The sequence below is a fragment of the Suncus etruscus genome, chromosome 14, assembly GCF_024139225.1.
Source record: "Suncus etruscus isolate mSunEtr1 chromosome 14, mSunEtr1.pri.cur, whole genome shotgun sequence".
NCBI lineage: Eukaryota > Metazoa > Chordata > Mammalia > Eulipotyphla > Soricidae > Suncus > Suncus etruscus.
This window is the reverse complement of record NC_064861.1, coordinates 22,003,573-22,024,027: the sequence shown is the minus strand read 5'-3', so window position 1 is coordinate 22,024,027 and position 20,455 is coordinate 22,003,573. Positions and strand designations below refer to the sequence as shown.

Genomic DNA, 20,455 nt, shown 5'->3' with positions numbered 1-20,455 from the left:
GAGTCTTTCTTTATGGTTTCAGAAGTTCTGTTTAGTCACAGTTGTTGCTGTCAGTCTTCTGTATTTAGTAATCTTGGTTTTTGCACAGATGGATGGAGTGTTTTCTGATTTCATCTCACCATTAGGTGATGAGGTGAAGCAATCTGTGTTTAGGTCAAGTTGTAGCTGTTTCCTTGTCGTCAGTTTATGAGCAGGTCCTGGTGCAAGTTGGTGCCAGAGCTGTTAATATCTTTATTTTTTATTGAATTATTGTGAATGACAAAGTTATAGAATATTTGTGATTGAGCTTCAGGCGTATACTGTTCTAATACCAACCCTTCACCAGTGCCCCCAGTTTTCCTCTCACCCCCTGCCTTTGTGACAGGCATATTTCCGCTTTGTGATTTTTGTAGTGTTCCCTTCTGTGAGTTTCCCTTCTCCTACCTCACCCCAGTAGCAGGCTTCCTATTGAAGACAGCCTCTCCTGGTTTTCCTTTCCATTGCCTTTGGGTATCTGATATTATCCTAGGACTATGAGATATCATTCTGATTCTGCTTCTCTCCCTCTGTCTGATTTCACTCACCATGACACTCTTCAAATTCACTGATGGAGCATAAAATTGCATGACTTTGTCTTTCCTTATGATGGAGAATTCCATTGTATATAAATACCATAGTCTCATTTATCCAGTTATCTGTTCTTGGACATTTGCGTTGTTTCCAGTTTTGCTTATTATAAATAATGTTGCTTTCTTGACTTATTTGTAGTTTCCTTGAAAATACAGATCATAGATAGCTTATTCTTCTGTTTCCAGTAATTAGAATGTTACTTATATAGAATGTCATTATACACACACAATAACCACAATATGTTTTGAACCCACAAGGGAATAAAACAAAATTAATGCATTGGAAGTCATTTTAGAAATATCTTTAAAGTTTTAAAAAGCCAGTCAATCTGGCTATATTTGGTCACAATAATAAACCAATAATAGCAAATGAAAGACTTTAGGAACTTATACTATACTTTCCTTCCTTTCCCTTGGCAGCCTTATGCTGTCAATGAAGTCAAATTTGAAAGCCAGGACCTGGTCTAGTTTCTTCATTTTTATTATGGTAGAAGTGCTACCCTGGGATATGGGGCAACTCTGTCCTCTCTGGTACAGATAGAAATTAACACAACCTCTTTATCAGCCTATTCACAAGTTCTATTGATGTTCAGTAGTTCTTTTCCCTGTAGTATAAACCAAGTGCTGGTATATATTTTTTACAGTTTTGATATATTTCTTTTTTACTATTGCAAACGATTCTTATAGCATCCCAGGAGAAATGGATAGCATCCATGTTTTGTAGAAGATATAAGATCATCCAGATAAATCATAGATGATGATGCTTAGAGGACCATGTGTGACCCAGCAAGTATTGAACCTAGGATTCTTACATGCAAAATCTTCAGCCCATTGAGCTATCATCCTGTCCCCTTTATCTCTCTATTGAAAAAACTTATTTTTATTACTGTCAACAAAAATTTTGCGGAAATTTATTTTCTCTCATTATTACATGTACTTGCATATTGCATAGCATCATCTATTTTTGCCTTTTGGTCCACAAATCCCAAAATATTTACTGATACTTTACAGAGAACTCTCAGATTTTTGTAATGTATTATTGTCTGTCTCTATATGGAAACATTTCCCTTTTATGATTCCTATAAATCAGAGAGTTTTTATAATATGTTTTTTGGCCACACTCGGAGTAAGCTATGGGCTTATTCTTGGCATTATGCTCAGGAATCACTCCTGGCGGTGATTGGGGGAACCATATAAGGTGCTACGATTGGTTATATACAAGGCAAGTACCCTGTCTGCTATAATAGTTCATATTTGAATTATGGAGAAACATTTTTCTCATAACATCCAGTTTTATAAATGTTAATGAAGTAAAAAGTGATTGGTTCCATTTAACACTTAATTTAACACTGAAAAGCACATCATATATCTTTATCCTGGCACTACCACTTCCTATCTGTGAGATCTTAGTTAAACTCTCAAAGCCTTCCATTTTTCCTCTGTAGAACAAAGTGAGTGTTCTTACTTGACAGAATTGTGTGAATTATTTTAGATAATTCGTGTGAATTATTTAGTACATTGTTTGGTGCACAGTTAATGCCTTGTAACTATGATTTTCTTTTTAATTTATGGATTGCACATATTTGCTTTAAAAAAAATTAAGGAATGTTGGGACTGGAGAGACAGACATTCCAGGGGTTAAGGCACTGGATTTGCATTTTACTGACCACTGTTCAAATTCCTTCTGTCACATTTGACCCCCAAGCACCTCCAGGGGTCACTACTGAGCACAGAGTCAGGAATAGTCTCCAAGCACAACCAGCTGTGCCCATCCCCAATCAGTAAAATTTTATGCCAATAAAACTTATAAGAACTATTTTTGGGGGGAGGCGGAGTGAATTGGCCCCCACCTGATAGTGCTCAGGGCTTACTTATGTTTCTGTACTGAGGGATCATTCTTAGAGGACCTGGATGTGGAAGTGTATGGGATACTAATACATGTATAGGATACATGTGCTAATAAGTTAGCAAGTGCCTTACTGCTGTTCTATCTCCCTGTCCCCAAGGATATTATATTTTTAGGTTGAAGCCCAACTGATGATTCTTAGACATACACACTTAAGAAAGAAAAATAAATACCAAGAAGTATATAAGTGTCGAAGAAATTCATATTTTGACTCTAAATATTGCCTGCCAAAAAGTTGGGAAAGAAGGGACATAATGGTTTCACTGAACATGAAAGATGCAATATTTGCATACAATTAAACACTTGTTTTTATTTTCTAGGTCTACAACTCGAACAAAGACAGTCAGAGTGAAGGGAGTAAGTATGCTTCTTGGACACTTTTCTTTCTACTTAAAAATATTTTTTAATTAAGGTACAGGTCAATCATAGTTTAGTTTCATGTATACCATCTTCATTATCAGTCCCACCACCAGTGTCAACTTACTTCCACCAATGTTTCCTACCCCAGCCTGCCTCCTTTACGTTTTTTTGTTTGTTTGTTTGTTTGTTTGTTTATTTTTTGTTGTTTTTTGATTTTATACCTAACAGCACATACCTAACAGTACTCAGGGCTTATTTCTGGCTTTGTGCTTAAAGGATTACTTCTGGCAGGCCTCAGGGGCCTATCTAGGATCCTGGGGATTGAACCAGAGCTGGCCACTTGCAAGGCTAGCTGGATAATCCTTCTGGCTCCAGCAGATATATTTTTCAGTTTGGTTGGTGTAGTTTAGATCTCCTACTTTTACTGTTGTTAAGTGTGTGGTTTAGACTTACAATATCCCACACCTCTACCCGGAACCTGATCCTGCCCTTGCTACTTCCTGTGTGCTTTTTATTACTTCTCTAGATTTTCTTCCTTCCTGTCCTTACTATGTTCTACGGCCACGGACGGAAGATCTAGACTCTGTAAAGCCTTACATTTCCCTTTTCTTGTTCTTCTGTACAACACAGATAGCTGAGATCATTCTTTGCTTGCCCTTCTTCTGACTTAACACTATGTCTCCTAGTTCCATCAAAGTTACTACACATTGCATGATTTCATTGCTCCTTATAGCTGCTTGGGGCTAGATTAGGATTCAAAAAGTTGCTATTCCACGTCTGACCCACCAGGAGGTGTGCCAGTTCCTCGGTACAGCCTGAGAGTCTTAAACCCTCAATTCTCATCACAACCCAGGATGCTCAGTGAGATTGACTGGCAAAACTATCACATCTTGCATTCGATAGCATGACATAGTACAAAGCAGCTTCAAGTGCATTATCGCTGGCAGTCTTAGGTTGTGTTGAGCACGTAGCTCTAATCACCACTTAAAAGTCACTGAGTCTGGGACCAGGAATATAATTCGGTGGTAGAAAGCATATTTAGCACATCTGAGACCATGTGTTTGGTCCCTGATACCACACACATACAAAAACAAAACAAAACAAACAAAAAAAAAACACAGCAGCAACACAGAGATATTTCCCACTCCTCCCTTCTCCCAACCCCTGGTAATTTCAAAAACAGGAACTTGGTTCAATAATATCCTTCCTGCTCCCCAAGAGCCTTGTTGTGAGAGAAAATAAAATTGACTTTGCCTCCCTCCATTGTCCTGCCCCAAGGATTGGAGAGACAATAACTATCTTAGTTATCTTAGCAGTCACTCGGTGACTGCTCGATGGAGAGGAAGAAATGGTGAATGCTGTCATATAATCATCACTTTCTGATTGGAGTGACTGGGCAGCCTCTGAAGACTGTTCAGCACATTTCCCCTTCTCCTGGCTCTGAGCTCTCTGGTTAATCATGATTTCTAAGGGCACCCATAACCTTGTAAAGATGATGGGATTAAAATGAAAGTGCAACTGCTAGAGTGTTTGATTATCTCCTTGGTGCATAGGATAAAAAACAAATGCCTTTCAGGTTGCTGAATACAAGAATACAGAGGAAATCCTGTTCCCTGGCCTTGGATTGGTTTTGTAAAATCCATTTGGAAGAAAAGCTCTAGCAGTGTCAAAAAAAACTCAGCAAAACAGTCCCACTACAACGTAGGCAGAAAAATAAAATACCGTGACTTCATATTTGGGTGTGAAATTCATTGAGGAGCAGATTTTTTTATTCTTTTATTCTCTCCAACATAAAGATTTATATTTTATACAAAGCATTAAGTCATTTAAATTAATTACTATAGGCCAGTAAAGAGGCCTTGAAAAGGAGGATTTTTTTTTTATCTAGACAGTATTCAAGAAAACAAATCATTATCTCTCTCCATCATATATGATTATTTTAAATGGTCTCTGGTGAATATGGGCAAAATAACAATGTCACAACAATAATCATAGTGAAAGATTGTAGCCCCCATAATGAGGAATGCTTGAGAAAGAATCTTTTTTCTTTTTTTTTTTGGTATTTGGTTTTTGGGCCACACCCGGTACACTCAGGAGTTTCTCCTGGCTATGTGCCAGAAATTGCTCCTAGCCCAGGGGACAATATGGGATGCCGGGGATCGAACCAAGGTTTGGTCCTGAATTGCATGCAAGACAAACACCCTACCTGTGCTATCTATCACTCCAGCTCCTTGAGAAAGAATCTTCAGGATAATATTTGTAGGATGATAAATCTCTGAACTATCAGTTAAGTCATTGATTATTCTGAAGATTCTGATTCCCAGGACAGATAATATTTTTTATAATAATTTTTATTTTGACCAAAGTGGATTACAAATCACTCACAGTAAAATTTTAGGTATATAGTGACATTGAATCAGGGGCATGCCCACCACCAGTGTTGTGATTCCCTCCCTTCCACCCTGTTCCCAGCATGCAACTCATATCCTCCTTCTTTGCTCCCCAGGCTACTAGTATGAGTGGTCCCCTCTGTGTCTAGCTTGTTGTAGACTGGGTATTGATCCTGTTGTTGTAGGCTTTGGATTTGGTACCTGAGTCTGATCATTTTTTATTTCTATTCCATGTTCATACGACTATTTGGTCTTGATAATCCCCATTATTTTCCCCTCAGTTTGTATGGCAGAACAGGATGGTTCAAGTTATGTGGTTCTGTTTGAAGGAAAAAAAAGGGGGGGGGGCAAAAATCAAACAAGCGAAAAACGGGAGGACCAGGACAGATAATATAATTTGGTCTAGCATGTACTCACCTATGAGAATGAGAAAACATATCTTGATATATAATTTCAAGAGAACTGCACCCGTTCTGCCATTCTTTAAGGGATTTGTGAAGATTAAAAAATTTTTTTTTCCTTTGAACCAATGACTTTTTCCTTTGAACCAAAGAAATAGACGCAAGTTAAAAGCTATTTGTGCAATAAAGAAGTTATTGGAACATTAATAATAATAGCAAAGAATTTGGGACAATCAAAATGTTCAACAGGAAGCTGATTAAAAATATTATAGAGTCCCAAGAAAGAAGAGGGGTGGAGATAGTACAGAGGAAAAAACACTCACTTTACATGCAGCTGGCCTGGGTTCAATCCCCTGCAGCACATAGAGCCCTGAGCATTGCTGAGTCTGGCTCCAATGACATCAACCACTAAAATAAAAAAAAAAAATGGGGAGGAACAGATAATACTAGGATTTTAGAACTTGCCTTGCATTTAGCAGAATCTCATTCAATCTTCAGCACCACCGATGCTCTCCTGAGCACTGCCATGAGTGATTTTTTAGCATAGGAGTGATCCCTGAGCAACTCTGGGTATGACCTTCAAACAGGCAAACAAACAAAAACCCAGAAGATTAGAAATGCCAGGGCATGCTTAGTGTAGAGCACCTGCTTTACAGGCATGAGACTAAAAGGTGATTCCCCAGCATCACTCCACATGCCAGGTTCTGTCCTACGTGCACTGCTTTTGTGATCTCTGGCCCATAATGAAGTGCTGTTTTGGGTACACCAGGATGAGCATGATAGGAAAAGAAGTGGGGGAGCTTTTTCACAAAAGGAATATCTACAAGTATGGTAGAAAAGTACATCATAAAAGAATAATAAAGGGATCAAGGTAAATATACAGAAATGGTGCCCACAATATATTGTTAATTGAGTATTTTCAATATCATACTAGAGAACAGTAAACTTGATAAAATAATTTCTTTCACTCATCTAGAGAGAATAGGAAAACATGTAGAAGTACAAATTTATCCTTTTTTTTTTTTTTTTTTTTTGGTTTTGGTTTTGGTTTTTGTGTCACACCTGACCACGCTTCAGGGATTACTCCTGGCTCTGTGCTCAGAAATTGCTCCTGGCAGACTGGGCGGGGGGGGGGGGGGGACCCCATATGGGATGCCGAAATTTGAATCACTTCCTGTCCTGGATTGGCTGCTTACAAGGCAAACACCCTACTGCTGTGCTATCTCTCTGGCCCCACAAATTTATTTTTAAATTCCTGTTCAGAATAAAAAAAAATTCCTGTTCAGAATAGATGATTATTAGGAGATACAGAGAGACTTAAATACTTATCTGTACTTTGAATTGCCTACAGTGAGCCTATATTTTGTATTAGTATTTGTTGGCTAATAGATTTCAGAGATACTTTTTTTCACATTAATTCATGTAATTGCTTGCAACTCTGAGATAGACACTTCTGACCTACAGTTTACATTAGACAATTGAGGCTAGTGAGGCCAAGGAGCTCGGTTTAATATCTGAGTTCTACTTCTAAAGATATTTATTTTTTGTAAAAAAAAACTACAATAATATTCTAGCTGATTAGGAAAAGAAAGTACTAAAAATTAATTATGAGTCTAATGTTTCTTCAGTTGCTTGCCCTTTTATTTAGCAAGCAGGATAGAGAAAAAAATGGATTAAAACGACCTTTTTTCAGGAGCAGTTTTAACAAAACTGATTTTTCTGGGGTATGATTTTTATAGTAGAGGTTTATTTGCTTGCTTACAAACTGTCAAATTCTGTCTTTGTGAGTTGGTGCTTCTTCATCTCTTTGGATAGATTCCTTTTTGAACATCATGCAAAGCCTTCTTCCCTGCTCTTTCAAAGACGTAGTTTTCTTCTCTCTGGATGACAATCATCTGTAGAAAGTCTCATCCCGACTCTTCCAGAGGCTTATGCTCTACACAGGGTGGCAGCATTATTACCCAGTATCTGCAGTCTCTGCACTGTCTCTCTGCAATATGATCACTGAAATTTATAATAAAGGAAGACATCAGTCTGGTGTGAATTGAAGAGCTGGGCATTGCTCTTTTCATGTTTAATATCCAAATTTCAAATGCCTGGTATTTTCTCTCTAGAAAATTGCCAACATTTTGCCACTAGTTGGGTATACTTCAGTGATAAAGTATAAATTTTTAAAATTCATGTCACTGGCAGAAGTGGTTTCGGCTCTCTAATTTTTTCTCCCCTGAGGAATTAATTACATCATTGTCCATAATCTATCCCCTCTAAGAATATAGAGTACAAGACTCTGTTTCAACCAAGGCCCTTCCCTCTTTCTACCCTGTGTGGCACCCTTTGCCATCTTACTTCATGTCTTCTGAATCTGCTCATTCTGTTTTTCCTATCTTCGGCTGCCCTTGTGATATTTTTTTCTTCACAGGCTCTGTGAGAGAAAATGCTTTTCATACTCCTTCAGAATGAGCCCAGCCCAGAAGCAGGGTATGAAGCCAGGAAAAAATGGTCTCTTCTGGGCCAGAGTGATAGTGCAGTAGTAGGGCGTTTGCCTTGCACATGGCCGATCCAGGACAGACCTTGGTTCTATCCCTAGCGTTCCATCTAGTCCCCCAAGCCAGGAGCAATTTCTGAGTGCCTAGCCAGGAGTAGCCTTGGAGTATCACCGGGTGTGGCCCAAGCCCACCCCCATCCCCCCAAAAAAAAGGTCTCTTCTCAGTGCAGGCAGTTATCTTGTGGTCCTACCTGAGGGACAGATGGAAAGCTGCGAAGGTGGAAGAGGGGATGTACCAGTCCTGTGCAAGAGAGCAAGGGAAGAACAGGCTTATGTGAGTTGGTGCAATTCAAGTTTATACTTTTCAGTAATAAATGTCACTGCCTTCTCACTCTAAACAGATTAGCTTGTTTATAGAAATGTTGCTCTCCCACAGCTTCTCCAGCTGTTGGGAAGGCTGAAGGTTGACAGACTGCGAAAGAGGGGTGCCAGGTCCCATTTTTTTTTACTTCCTTTTGCCACTTTTATTAGAGTGAATTTTAGTTCAAATTTCAAAGATGCATTTGATTATTTCAGAGGACTGTGTTGGCATTGACCCTGGTGTAGCTTTCAGCATGCTTGAGGACCAAGCCCAGTGCTTATTGATGATTTGACTTTTCCAGAGCATAGTGCGGTGTTGACTCTGCTTCCCACTTGTTAACAAGTACCTGTCTGCTATTGCTTGAACCTTTTAGTAGATTTAACTGCAGTAGATTTAACCTGTCACTCTTGATTTAATTAATCCTTTCAGAGTTCCTAAGGATCTGTAGCTCTGGGCTATGTAAATATGAAGGAAAAAGGACACCCCACATTAGAGCATGCTCACTTCTGCTTTTAATGAGTATATGATCTAATGCTTGGGCCACTGGAATATACGAGACAAATGGCCCAGTCATGTGTGGGTGTGTGCAGTATTTATTCTGTCTCTATCCAGTGCACAGATAAAATGCTCAGAACCCACTGGGAATTAATGGACTTCCATCTAGGCTAGGAAATCTTGAAAATGGAAACCTTTCCTCCTTTTCAAAAGAACAAATATCACTTTCTTTTTGCTTCGCTGTTCTAATACATTCCTTCCAGTTTTTAATCTAGAACTTTCCTAAAACTACTCTGCATACTGTACTTTACTACTTGTCATTCACACTGGCTAGTGGGAAGAAGAAAATTCGCTAATTAGTATCGCTAATTAGTATCTGAATTAGAATCAGAATTAGTATCTGACGAGTCTACATATTCGATCTGAAACTCTCTCCTAAGTAGTAGTTTAGAAGATGTGTACTTTTGCTTATTATTATAATATTAGTAATTAATTGTGGAATATTAAAGATTTACAGCATTAATATTCAGAAATTTAATAAAAATCATATATACCACTCATAGATATTTCCTTCTTGCTTTTTTCATGATGTTGCTTATGTATTTTGTTAACATAAGCACATATTTTGACTTAATTGGTTTATGTTGCATATATTTGCTTGCATTGAGTTAAATATTAACATTTTCCTGCATCTTGAAAATTGTTTAGAAATATTATTTACAGGGGCAGGAGTGATAGCACAGAGGATAGGGCATTTGCTTGCATACAGATGACTGGGGTTTGATCCGCAGCATTCCATCTGGTCCCACTGCCAGGAGTGATTTCTGAGTGCAGAGCCAGGAGTAACCCCTGAGCACATCTGGGTATGGCCTAAAAACAAACAAACAAAAGAAATATTATTTGGGACCGGAGAGATAGCTTGGAGGTAGGGCATTTGCCTTGCATGCAGAAGGACGGTGGTTTGAATCCCAGCATCCCATATGGTCCCTCGAGCCTGCCAGGAGCAATTTCTGAGCATAGAGTCAGGAGTAACCCCTGAGTGCTGCCAGGTGTGACCCAAAAAAACAAAAAACAAAAAAAATATTTATAATGGTTCTTTCACAACTGGTAAGAGAGTCCTAATTGATAGGACCATTTCTTATCATTGTTCTTGAAATGTTTTTTTCAGGTTTTAGTGACTATGAATAGCATGGTTAAGTTTCAATTGGATAATTAACTGTGGGTTGTGATTGCTGCATGATTGGAGAGACTTGTGTCGAGGGAGCAGGTTATAGGCATAGTGGAGATCAGCATTTTGGTGCATTGCTGTAGAGCTGAGGATTGGTGCTGAACTTTTAAGATGCCATTTCCTTTTCTGGAAAATGGAGATATTGAAAAAGAACCAACCTCATGAAGTTTCCATGAGGATTTAAAGTTCAACACTATATCTGGCACATTAGCTAATATTTACCTGTTTCTTGTTGGTTCTTATCCTTCACTTTATCTATGTCAGTGGCACTTCTTGTGTGTGTTTGACATAGGAGATTGAATGGCAGCAGTCTGGGTGTTCATTTCATCTTTCTGGCTGTGTGTCTCAAAGTGGGACATGCCACCTTTCTGTACCACCTTTCTGGTGGTACTCAGTATCATTTAAAATAGCACCAGGTGGACATCTTAACTCACTATTAATATATTCTGTGTTTACTTAAAATTTTATAAACTTTTTGTTGTTTAGATGACATGGGCATAGTAATATCAATACTTTTGGTTTTGATGTATTGTTACTTCCACCAAAGTGCCCAGGACCCTCTACCACTATCTTTATGTTACTTAGAGTCAACCTGTTTATTCCCTGTTCCCTGCCTGCTTGGTAATCTCAGTTTTGTAATCTATTTACCAAGGGTTTGTTACTGTTCAATGTTGCCTATTCCCTTGTTTTGCTTCTCTAGATACCATGGCTCAGCGAGATCATCCAGTAGTTATTCTTTTCCCAACTTATTTCTGTTAGCATGGTATCTTCTAATTATAACCAACCTGAAACAAACTGCAAAATTTAATATTTTTTTCATAACCGCATAGTATTCTATTGTGTACATTGACTACAGTTTCTCCATCCATCTGTTGTTGGACAGTTGGGTATTTCTTTATCCATTTATTCTTTATTCATTTGTGCTACAATTTCTTTATCCATTTATTCTTTATTCATTTGTGCTGCAATGAACATAGGTGGACACTTTTTGGGGTTAATGTTTTTTGTATCTTGTGAGGAGAGATGAAAAGAAATGGAATTTGAGTCTGAGTAAGATTAGGAAGCTTACATTTTTGAGGAATCTTCTTACTGTTTTACATAGAAATGGAACAAGATATTTCCAGCAAAAGAGAAAGAGAATTCCTTTTTTGCTGTATCTTCTCCAACACTGCTTGTTTCTAGCTTATTTTGTTTTGTTTTGGTGTTATATTCCAGTCTCACTAGTTTATTATTTAATGTATACTGGTATTGTGGAGGGAAAGTACATATAAGTTCCCTTGTTTCCTAAATCTTAATGCTGAGCACGGGGCTCTGCTTTTTTCAGTAAAAAAAGCCAAATAGTAGATATTTTACCTTTTACGGTATTCCACTCTCATTATAATGTGGAAGTAGCTCTAGAGAATACAAAATTGAGTGTGTGTGGGCATTAATCTGTAAGATTACTTATAAAACAGGCAATAGTGAATTTGCTCCAGGCACTAAAAGTTAGTTAACCATAATTTTATTTCAGTATCAGTCCCCCCCCCCCTTTTCATAGTACTGGAGATTCCAATCCTCATCTTTCATATTTGTGCAATTTGTGCTGTATTACTAAGTTATGGCTTCGATGATTTTTTTTATTAAAATCTATTTAAGACACCTTGGGAAAGATTCAGATGGTATGTCAATGGTTGCCATAAGCAGAAATTCACAACCACTGAGTTTGCATTATAAGCAAGCAGGTTTAGAGGAACGGGTAGCACAGTGAAGCATTAGTAGAGCTATATTTAAACTCAAATTTGCCTCATTTCCAGTGTCATCATTTATAACCCCCACACTGTTGTTATGCATGATTATTTTATTATTATTATTATTTTTTTGGTCATCCTTTCACTATGTGGCCAGCCCATTAGGACTGGGAAGGAGGAGTTTCATCATCAGCTCCCAATACCTAACTAATCTTGCTCTTTTCTTTTGAGGGACCCCAATATTCATACTTGGCTAGCCCCCTCAATGGAACTACCATTGGCTCCACAGAGGATTGCATCATGCTGTAAAACTAGAGTCAGATTCCAGGGACTCCATTCCTCACTCCACTCCTCATGCGTGTGATAGCACTGCACAATGACAACGATGCTATTTACATTGTCCCCATTGCATGAACTCATTATTTTTCAGGTCATCGTTCAGATCCAGCGTTGGATGGGATTGCATATTTTCTATCATGGGATGAGATTGAGGATCATTAGGAGAGAGCGAGGACATGCCTTTGCTCCATTTGTCCACAGCCCTGCCCAGGACTTGTGCAACATTTTCTCTGCCCTTAATCTGCAAAACAGAAAGAGATATTTGGTTTTAAATAGCCAAGAAAAGTCTTGATGGGATGGAAATGGATGGGTTGCTGTGTTTAAATGATTCTAAAACCTTCAGCCATTACTCATTGACCAAGAATCCTAGGAAAACATCAAAAGGGACAGAGAAGAGGATTTGTTTTTTCCTCCTGCTTCCAGTCAGGTTTGGACTTTCACAGTTAGAACAAGAGGCAGGCAAAGGCCATCACTGGTAACCGGGATCTCTGTGGGATCAGAGCCATCCAGTGGCTGCCAGGTCGTGTCTGGTTGGTTAGCTTATAAATAGAACATTTCCCCTTTTAAACCTGAGAAGGATGGACAGTATTAATGAGCATGGTGGCCCGCTCTCTACACTGGTCCATGAGCTAGTCAGCTGAGGACACTTCCTCTTCCAACTTTCCATCCATACCAGGTCCAGGCAGACCCTCACCCCCTCCCTTGAGAGCATTTTGTTCCAGCTGCTCCACAACTTGCATGGCCCTTCACCCTTCTCTCCTTTCCCCTCTCTTCTGTGCCATAGCAGGTTTCTCTGGCCACCACTTTGGTCTTCCAAGTCGTAGTCAGGCGAGATGGTGTAATTCTAGCTTGCCTAAGTGCTGACTTTCCACACCTCTCTTTTCATTATGACTTTGCACACAACACAGTTGCTGTGGCCTATGTTGTGCCCAAAATATATTTAGTTGAGCAGTAACACCCCAGTTTGAGAATAGCTTGGGCTGAGGCGGGGCTGAGGACTAACAAAAAAGGAAGGATCAGGAATAGATGGTTTTCTTGGAGGCTTATCCAGGCTTACTGCTATTGAGTATATTATAAATCTTCATGCCCTACGGATAGAATTTTCAGGTGATGGTGCACCTTGAATCTCCTAGGGCAAGCAGGATTTTTCCTAAATGACACTTAAATATATCCTTGCCTAAAGCCAACTATTGGACTGACAGGTGCAGACAATGTGAGACTTTTACCATGGCCTGATATCCCCCTTTGGTGTGGGTGCTATGCCTACAGCAGGCCACAGCCTGCCAGGTGTGAGCAGCCACTTTGCATCTTAGCTTCGGTTTTAGCCAGGGAACATTGAGCAGGTCCCTGGCTGCATCCTTCACTCAAAAGCCCAATGCAGACACTTGTTGAGGCAGAGTCTGGGTGGTTCCCCCCATTTTCTACAATTGCAGGCTTTCATTATTTCTTGAGCACAGATTATTGACTGGACAGCATGCTAAGTGTTTCATTTACATGTTGTCATTTGATCCATATGAGGATCTTATGAAATAGAGTATTACTAACCCCGTTTACATAGAAGGCTTCCTTCTAAGTGCAGACTTGAGATATTTCACCATCATTCCTTCCTGCCCTAAGCAGAGTGTTCAGAATGTACCACTCACACTCGACATGCAAGATTTAGTAGAGGCTGCCCACTACATTTCCCTTAGTGGGGATTGTATAAAGTAGTGATTGTAGGGTTTTATTGCATAATGTTCACTGTGTGTCTGGTAAGATCCACACAATCAATCTTAGCTTCTTGTAACCATGGGAAATTAGATTCTCAATCACTTGGTTTCTTTACCTGTCAGATGAATATAGTTTCAATCATGATTGTCTGCTGGGAGAATTGAATGAGATTGGAATAGAAATTCTCAGTTTGGGGGTACCTGCAGTTCTTATGATCTATTACATAGTCATGATTCAACACTAAAGCTCTTTTATACAGGACCGTTTCTTCAGTATTTCTTAGCGTGTCTTAACAGACATAGCCCAGTTGATTTTTTTCAGCACTTGATCATACAGATAAAAAGGGTTTGAGAGGCCATGTTATCCATGATTTTCGGTTTAGAATTTAGATCTCTGTTCTGGATGCCATCTCTTTCCCTAGCACTTTTGTACCTCAGAGTTTGTTGCAGCCAGGAAATAGCTCCTACTGCAACTAGGACAGACCAACTTGAGAAGACAGGTAGGTAAAGAAAAGAGAGGTATCTAGATGGCAAAGGTGGTTTTGTTTTTCTGCTTGGAACGTGTCCACCTTCAGAACACTGGTGACCTCTTTTGGTTGAGTGATCAGTTCACAATCAACCAAGCCTCAAATCAGAAAGAAACTGAGGCTCCTGGATTGTCATTCATTCTCAGCATTCATCTTATGCTGCAGACAATTAATCAATCCTGGTTGGCACTACTAGGAGGTATATTCAATGTTACTTATTGACTTCTGTACAGATTTGGAAATTTAAGATGTATCAGGTGATAACAGATTTCAGAACTGTTAAGAAACACTTACTCCTACATACTGATCTTCAGCTCTTAGCTTATTTTACACAAAAACCCAGATGCTGCCACTGTAGCTGCATTTGTCTTGCCAAAAATTAGAACACTTGTTTTATTTTCGAACCACACCCACTGATTGATACGCAGGACTGACTTACTCTTGGCTCTGCACTTAGGCACCTGGCAATGCTGGGGATGCCAGGGATCAAACATGGGTCAGCATTGTGCAAGGTAAACCTCTTCCTATTGTATTCTCACTCTGGCCCAAGAATAGGAGCATTTTTACAGTTGAGAGTATTCCTTAACTCAGGTGAAAATTTGGTAGGTTCCTTTCAGTTCAAACAGGCTTATTTCTCTTTTCCTGTGCTTGTTTTACTTTCTTATCTGTGTGTGTCCCCAGAAACCCTGGGGAAGAGATAGGAGTCTGTGTAATCTGGTAGACTAGGAAAGACAATTCGGATCATCAGTCTTCAAGCTTAGTGACAAAAGATGAACGTGATCCCTGCCAATCCCTTTTATGTTTGTGCTTCTAACAACAGAGCCCCTGAATTGGAGAAGGTACCAATGTGTTCATGTGCACAGAACTAACATGATGTGAAATCATGATATAGGCCATCTCTTCTGCAGTGTAGGGACTTCTGTATTTATTGGTTTTAGGCATCTCTGTTGGTAAAAGTGGGAATTATATTTTTTCTTTCATTCGGGAAATATTTAGTGAAGCTACAGTCATGAATAAGGCCAATAAAGTCCCTGCTCTCATGATAATACTGTCAAGAGAAACGGATAGGAACCAGTAAGCAAGTAAACAAAAATGAACTTTCAGGTGGACAGAGAACTCTAAAGAATTAGGGAATAATGGAGTCAAGAGTAGGTGCTTTAGGTGCTAGGAATGGAAAGGACCCTTTTGAGCAGGTGACATTTGAGGAGAAACTGGGAAAGAGTGAGGCATACTGGGAACTGAACAAAGAACTAGAATGTGCCAAGGCCTCTGAGGTAGAGGAAATAAAGTAGTTATGTTTAGAATTCCAGGAAGGACCATTGTGCCTAGTTTAGAGGAGACCACTGGGAAATGGGTCAGGTACTCTGGGGTAGGGCTTAGGGGTAGGATCAGCAAGGTTGTATTCTAAGCATCAGGAAAAAAAAAAAATCTATAGAGTTTTGTGATAGTAAGTCAATGTATATTTCTAAAAGATGACTGCTTATAGACAATCAACTATAGGGGCTAAAGTAGATACATTTGGGGGTAATTGTAAACACTTCTGGCAGAAGATAATATTGGCTCAAGTCAACATTTTAAAAATAAAGATGGTGAGGATAATTGGATTCTGGAATGTGTTTTTACATTATTATTGATGGGATAAAGTAAAGGCTTTAATAGATGCTAGAGAAAACAAGGAATTTATAACTATTTGAACAGGACTGGCTTTTTTTTTGGTTTTGTTTTTTGGGTCACACCCGGTGGCACTCAGGGGTTACTCCTGGCTCTGGGCTCAGAAATTGCTATTGGCAAGCTTGGGTGACCATATGGGATGCTGGGGATTGAACAACCATCCATCCTGGGTCAGCTGTGTGCAAGGTAAAAATGCCCTACCACTGTGTGATATATCTCTCCTGCATCCAGTCTTTTTTACTGATCTGTGCCAATGTTTCCTGCTTAAAGGCAAGTCAATGATCTTGTAAATTTATGTGCCTAGCCCAGAGTGACACTTCTGCTCACTAAGTGCTGCTCTTGCTGTCATTCTTGTGGCCAGTTAACACCTCAAGCCTTGGCTTTTCTCATTGTAAAAATGTAATAGATGTATTGGAAAAATCCAATAAACCACGATTTATTAACTTATTCTGTTAAAGGGAATGATCTCCTTTCATTATGCTCATTAGAGTGGCAGCAATAAGTTTTTAGCAAGAATTATGATCCCATAGGGTTACAGGAAGGTGTATATGAATTTGGGTGTGAAAACTATCTCATCAACTGAAAGTTTTGGTTCCAATATTCTAGTAAAAATATTCTAATTTTATTGTAGTTTATTTATAATAGTTTAGTAATTATAGTATTTTATTGATAATAGTTTAGCAATTCCAATATTCTGAAACAGCATAATATTTAGTATGATAGTAATGACCTTTCATTGAATACCCAAAAAAAAATCCCAATTACAGCACATTTCTTTGGATTGAATACCTTGGAAAGGTAAATCTTAGAGCATTTGAAATACCTTGCCTAAGTTCATACCCAGCAAAAGCACAGACACAGGATTTTAGTCCAGGTCTACTGGCTTTAAAGTTTATCATTGTCTTTCTCCAACACACTAATTGTGTCTGTGTGATTTTAGTCAGTGCTGAAGTTACTTCACAGTGTCTAAAGACATACTCCACAGAAAGGAAGGCAGTAGAGGTTGGGCACAAGATCTGTGGAAATTGATTTTGGGTTAAAAATTAACTGTTGTATACTTACCTGGCAGGGGAGATACCATGATCACGAAGGTGGTTTTCCCAGAGTGAGGCTTATCCATTGCCCTCCAGATGTGCTGATCCCTGCAATTTCCCCAAATGTGGGAAACTTGACTGTATAATTTGTGGTAGTGGGGGACTGCGTTCGAGCTCTCCCCTGAAAAAAAATTAACTGTTGTCCATCCCCAGAGCAGAGAATTCATATCTGAATAACTAATAATTGATCAACTTCTCTGACCCCCATCTTCCCACACTCCCAGCTGGCTTCTCCCGAGAGTGGCACCATGAAGACATATTCTCAGGAGCCATAGCCAGAGAGTGCTGGCAACAGTAGGACTCCACTTGATTTGGAGAAAGGGTGTGAGCTGCTCTGAGTATGTGAGTCAATTGGAAATCTATTGTCCAGGTGGATTTTATATTCAATTTACTATGGATGTTTTTCTTCATGCCTCTTAATGGTGCTGAAATTGATTAAATTCAGAATGAGTGAGGCAGGCCAGACTCAAAGAGCAAATGGTGTTGGGAATTTGAGTAAATTTCTGTGGTTAGAACAGGCTTGTGGAGCTCTCATGAAGTGATGGCCAGTTCACAATAACTTCAGACAAGTTCCCACATTAGAAATGGGGTACCTCTCAGTTCTCTCTCTTTTTTTTTTTTTTTTGCAAACGTTCAGTACTTGCAGGCAATTCAGTTTATTCTACTTAAACTTAAAACAAAATACCCCTAACTTGACCAGTCTTGTTTTTGTTGTCATGTGTTTGATCCCAGGAAAGCAGAGTCCATTTCCTGAGGAGAGGTATGGAAGGTGGAGAAATGCCTATTGTGCATCAGTTTCAGAACATGTTTATTCTGATGAGTGTTGAGATGAATTTGGTGGATCAGTTCTTAACCCTTGGAAAAGAATTGAACCCTGAAGGACTAGAATTCCCAGGATGTAGGCATGTGATAACTTTGGAATATATTCTAGAGCAGTTGTTTTTAATCTGCTGGTCCATGGACACTGCCAGTTGGCAGTTATGTAAAATTATTTGTCTATAGTATTGCTAATGCAGACTGTGTTGTTTAATCCTTTTCATATATGGGAAGGTACCTTGTAATCAAAAATTGATTATTTAGCTACTTCTTGACTGATTTCTTGGTTTTCTAAGTCCTGAGAACTGGAGTGGACAACAGTTAGGGCAGTGATTTTCAGAAAATGACTCCTAATATGAGGAAAGACATCTCTCAGGTAGCATAAAGCTCCAGGGGAGAATGTTCTTGTTTTCTAGAGCCTTCATTGATTATCTTGTCTGTAGATGATCTAATTAGTGTAATATGGAAGAACTATCTCTTCTCCTGAAGCCAAAGAGTCATGCTACATACAATGATGACAATACCTCTGAGGATAAGCAAAGGATATCTCAAAATATCCAAGAAAACACAGGTTTGTTTTTGTCCCCTGTCTTTCATATGGCTTGTACAGCTTTTGTTTTTCCTTTCTTCTCAGTTATTCTGGAGGCTATATGGATAGGTGGTAATAGCTCTTTGTATTGATATAGGAAGAAAGTGGTTAGATCAGGCATTCATTTTGTTATTTAACCTTTATAAAGGATAAAAAAAAACATGGTAAGGAGATTAAGTAACTCATATATTCTCATTGGAGTCACATTAGTTGGAATTTGAAAGGACATTTCATCTACAAACTGCTCCTCAGCAACTCTCACCACTGTTCAGTCACCAGTTTACCTATCCACACATTTAAAAATTAGAGAGGTTACACAAATTGAAATTTACATGTTTCCACTTCATTTCTATCACTCTAACAGTCTGGAGAGACATATGGGGATCGGACTATGTTAGGGTAAGTGTTAAGTATTTGGATTCTTGTAAGAACAGCAGAGCAGAACACAAAGAGTTTTAACAGGGAGGTAACACCTAATTCCTGTTATTCTCACAAGAGTACAGGTAGGGATTAATTGGAAAGAGCCAGAGGAGTGTGAAGAGGCCAGTTAGGTGGTGATTGTAGCAAGTTCAAGTAGCAAATAATAGAGGCCAGAACCAGGACCTCTGTGGGAAAGATGGGGAGGACTAGATCAAATGGAGAGAATCTAGGAGATAAAATTGAGGAACTCGATGCTCATTTAGATAAGATGGCTGAAAAAGAAAGTCATACTAAGATCAAAACCTTACCACCTACACACCTTTTTCAAAATTTTTTAATTTTTAAGAATCTCAGTTGAGAAAGTATGTCAGTGAAAGAAGTGGAAAAACATGACATCGATGGTTATGTTAAAAAAATTTTTTTTCTGTCTATTTGGCCCACTAGTCATCATCTTTTAGACAAGAAAATTATTTGAACTTTATAGCATGTTCTTTTTCAAGCCCTTTGCCATAAGACCGTTTCTAGACTCCGTAGCATGAACCTCCACAGTCTGCCAGACAGCCACCTCCTACTTCTGGTTTTGCTGGAAACCTGATTGTCAATTCACTTCTCCAGCGTCCTTCTGAACAAATGGGTCTGTGTGAACTCCAACCCTCTCCTCTCTGTAGAGGAAGCTGAAAAAACAAGGCCTCAAAAGTTGGGAAATGGAACTTTAGAGGATTACACATTTCTTGCTTGGCAGGTCATCCTGGGTATTCAGTGCCAACTTCATGAATATTCATTCTACAGTGACTGTTTGGATTCTCTAGGCCTGGGCAGAACTGAACTTGAGCTGAGGTATCAAGAGAAGCCAGTGCAGGCTTTACCCCTGCAGAATGGTGTCTGTCTGCCCCTGAGCTGCTGATCCCGCAACAACTCATTTTAAGTCAAATTAAGGGAATAAGGCAAGCCTCGTAGATATTTAATGAGAGATTATTTCTGGAGATTATAAGGATACAGAAATTGCTTATAAATCCCTGACCTTTTCTGAGCCTGGGCTCAGTGAAAGAGCTGAATCACCTGCTCTAGGAGATTAAGGACAGCCGCTTCCATCTGGCCGGGTACTCGGGCCTTTTCTGTGATTAGCAAACTTGTCTCTGTGGGGACAGTGCCTTAAAGCTTTCGGTGGGAACTCACTTTTCACATAATAAGTGCTTTCCATGAACTTAGATTATGCATCTGCTGGGCAGAGATCAGAACTAATAATTTCATCATGTAAGCCAGCAGTCTCTTTCACATTAGTGTTACCTGATACACATTAAATAATGAAGCAGTTGGTAATCATTAGTG

The 20,455-nt window shown here is 39.1% G+C and overlaps 1 protein-coding gene and 1 non-coding gene across 2 annotated transcripts in view; both read left to right on the top strand.

Moving 5' to 3' along the window:
- Positions 1-20,455, top strand: part of ARHGAP26 (Rho GTPase activating protein 26) — a 517,227-nt gene that overhangs the window by 266,378 nt on the left and 230,394 nt on the right. Inside the window, exon 12 of the mRNA XM_049786899.1 lies at positions 2,835-2,871. Within this exon, the coding sequence (XP_049642856.1) occupies positions 2,835-2,871 (37 nt within the window). The remainder of the gene's footprint in view (positions 1-2,834; positions 2,872-20,455) is intronic.
- Positions 17,262-17,425, top strand: LOC126028795 (U1 spliceosomal RNA). Its single transcript, XR_007502507.1, has one exon. It is a non-coding gene; the product is annotated as a U1 spliceosomal RNA (small nuclear RNA).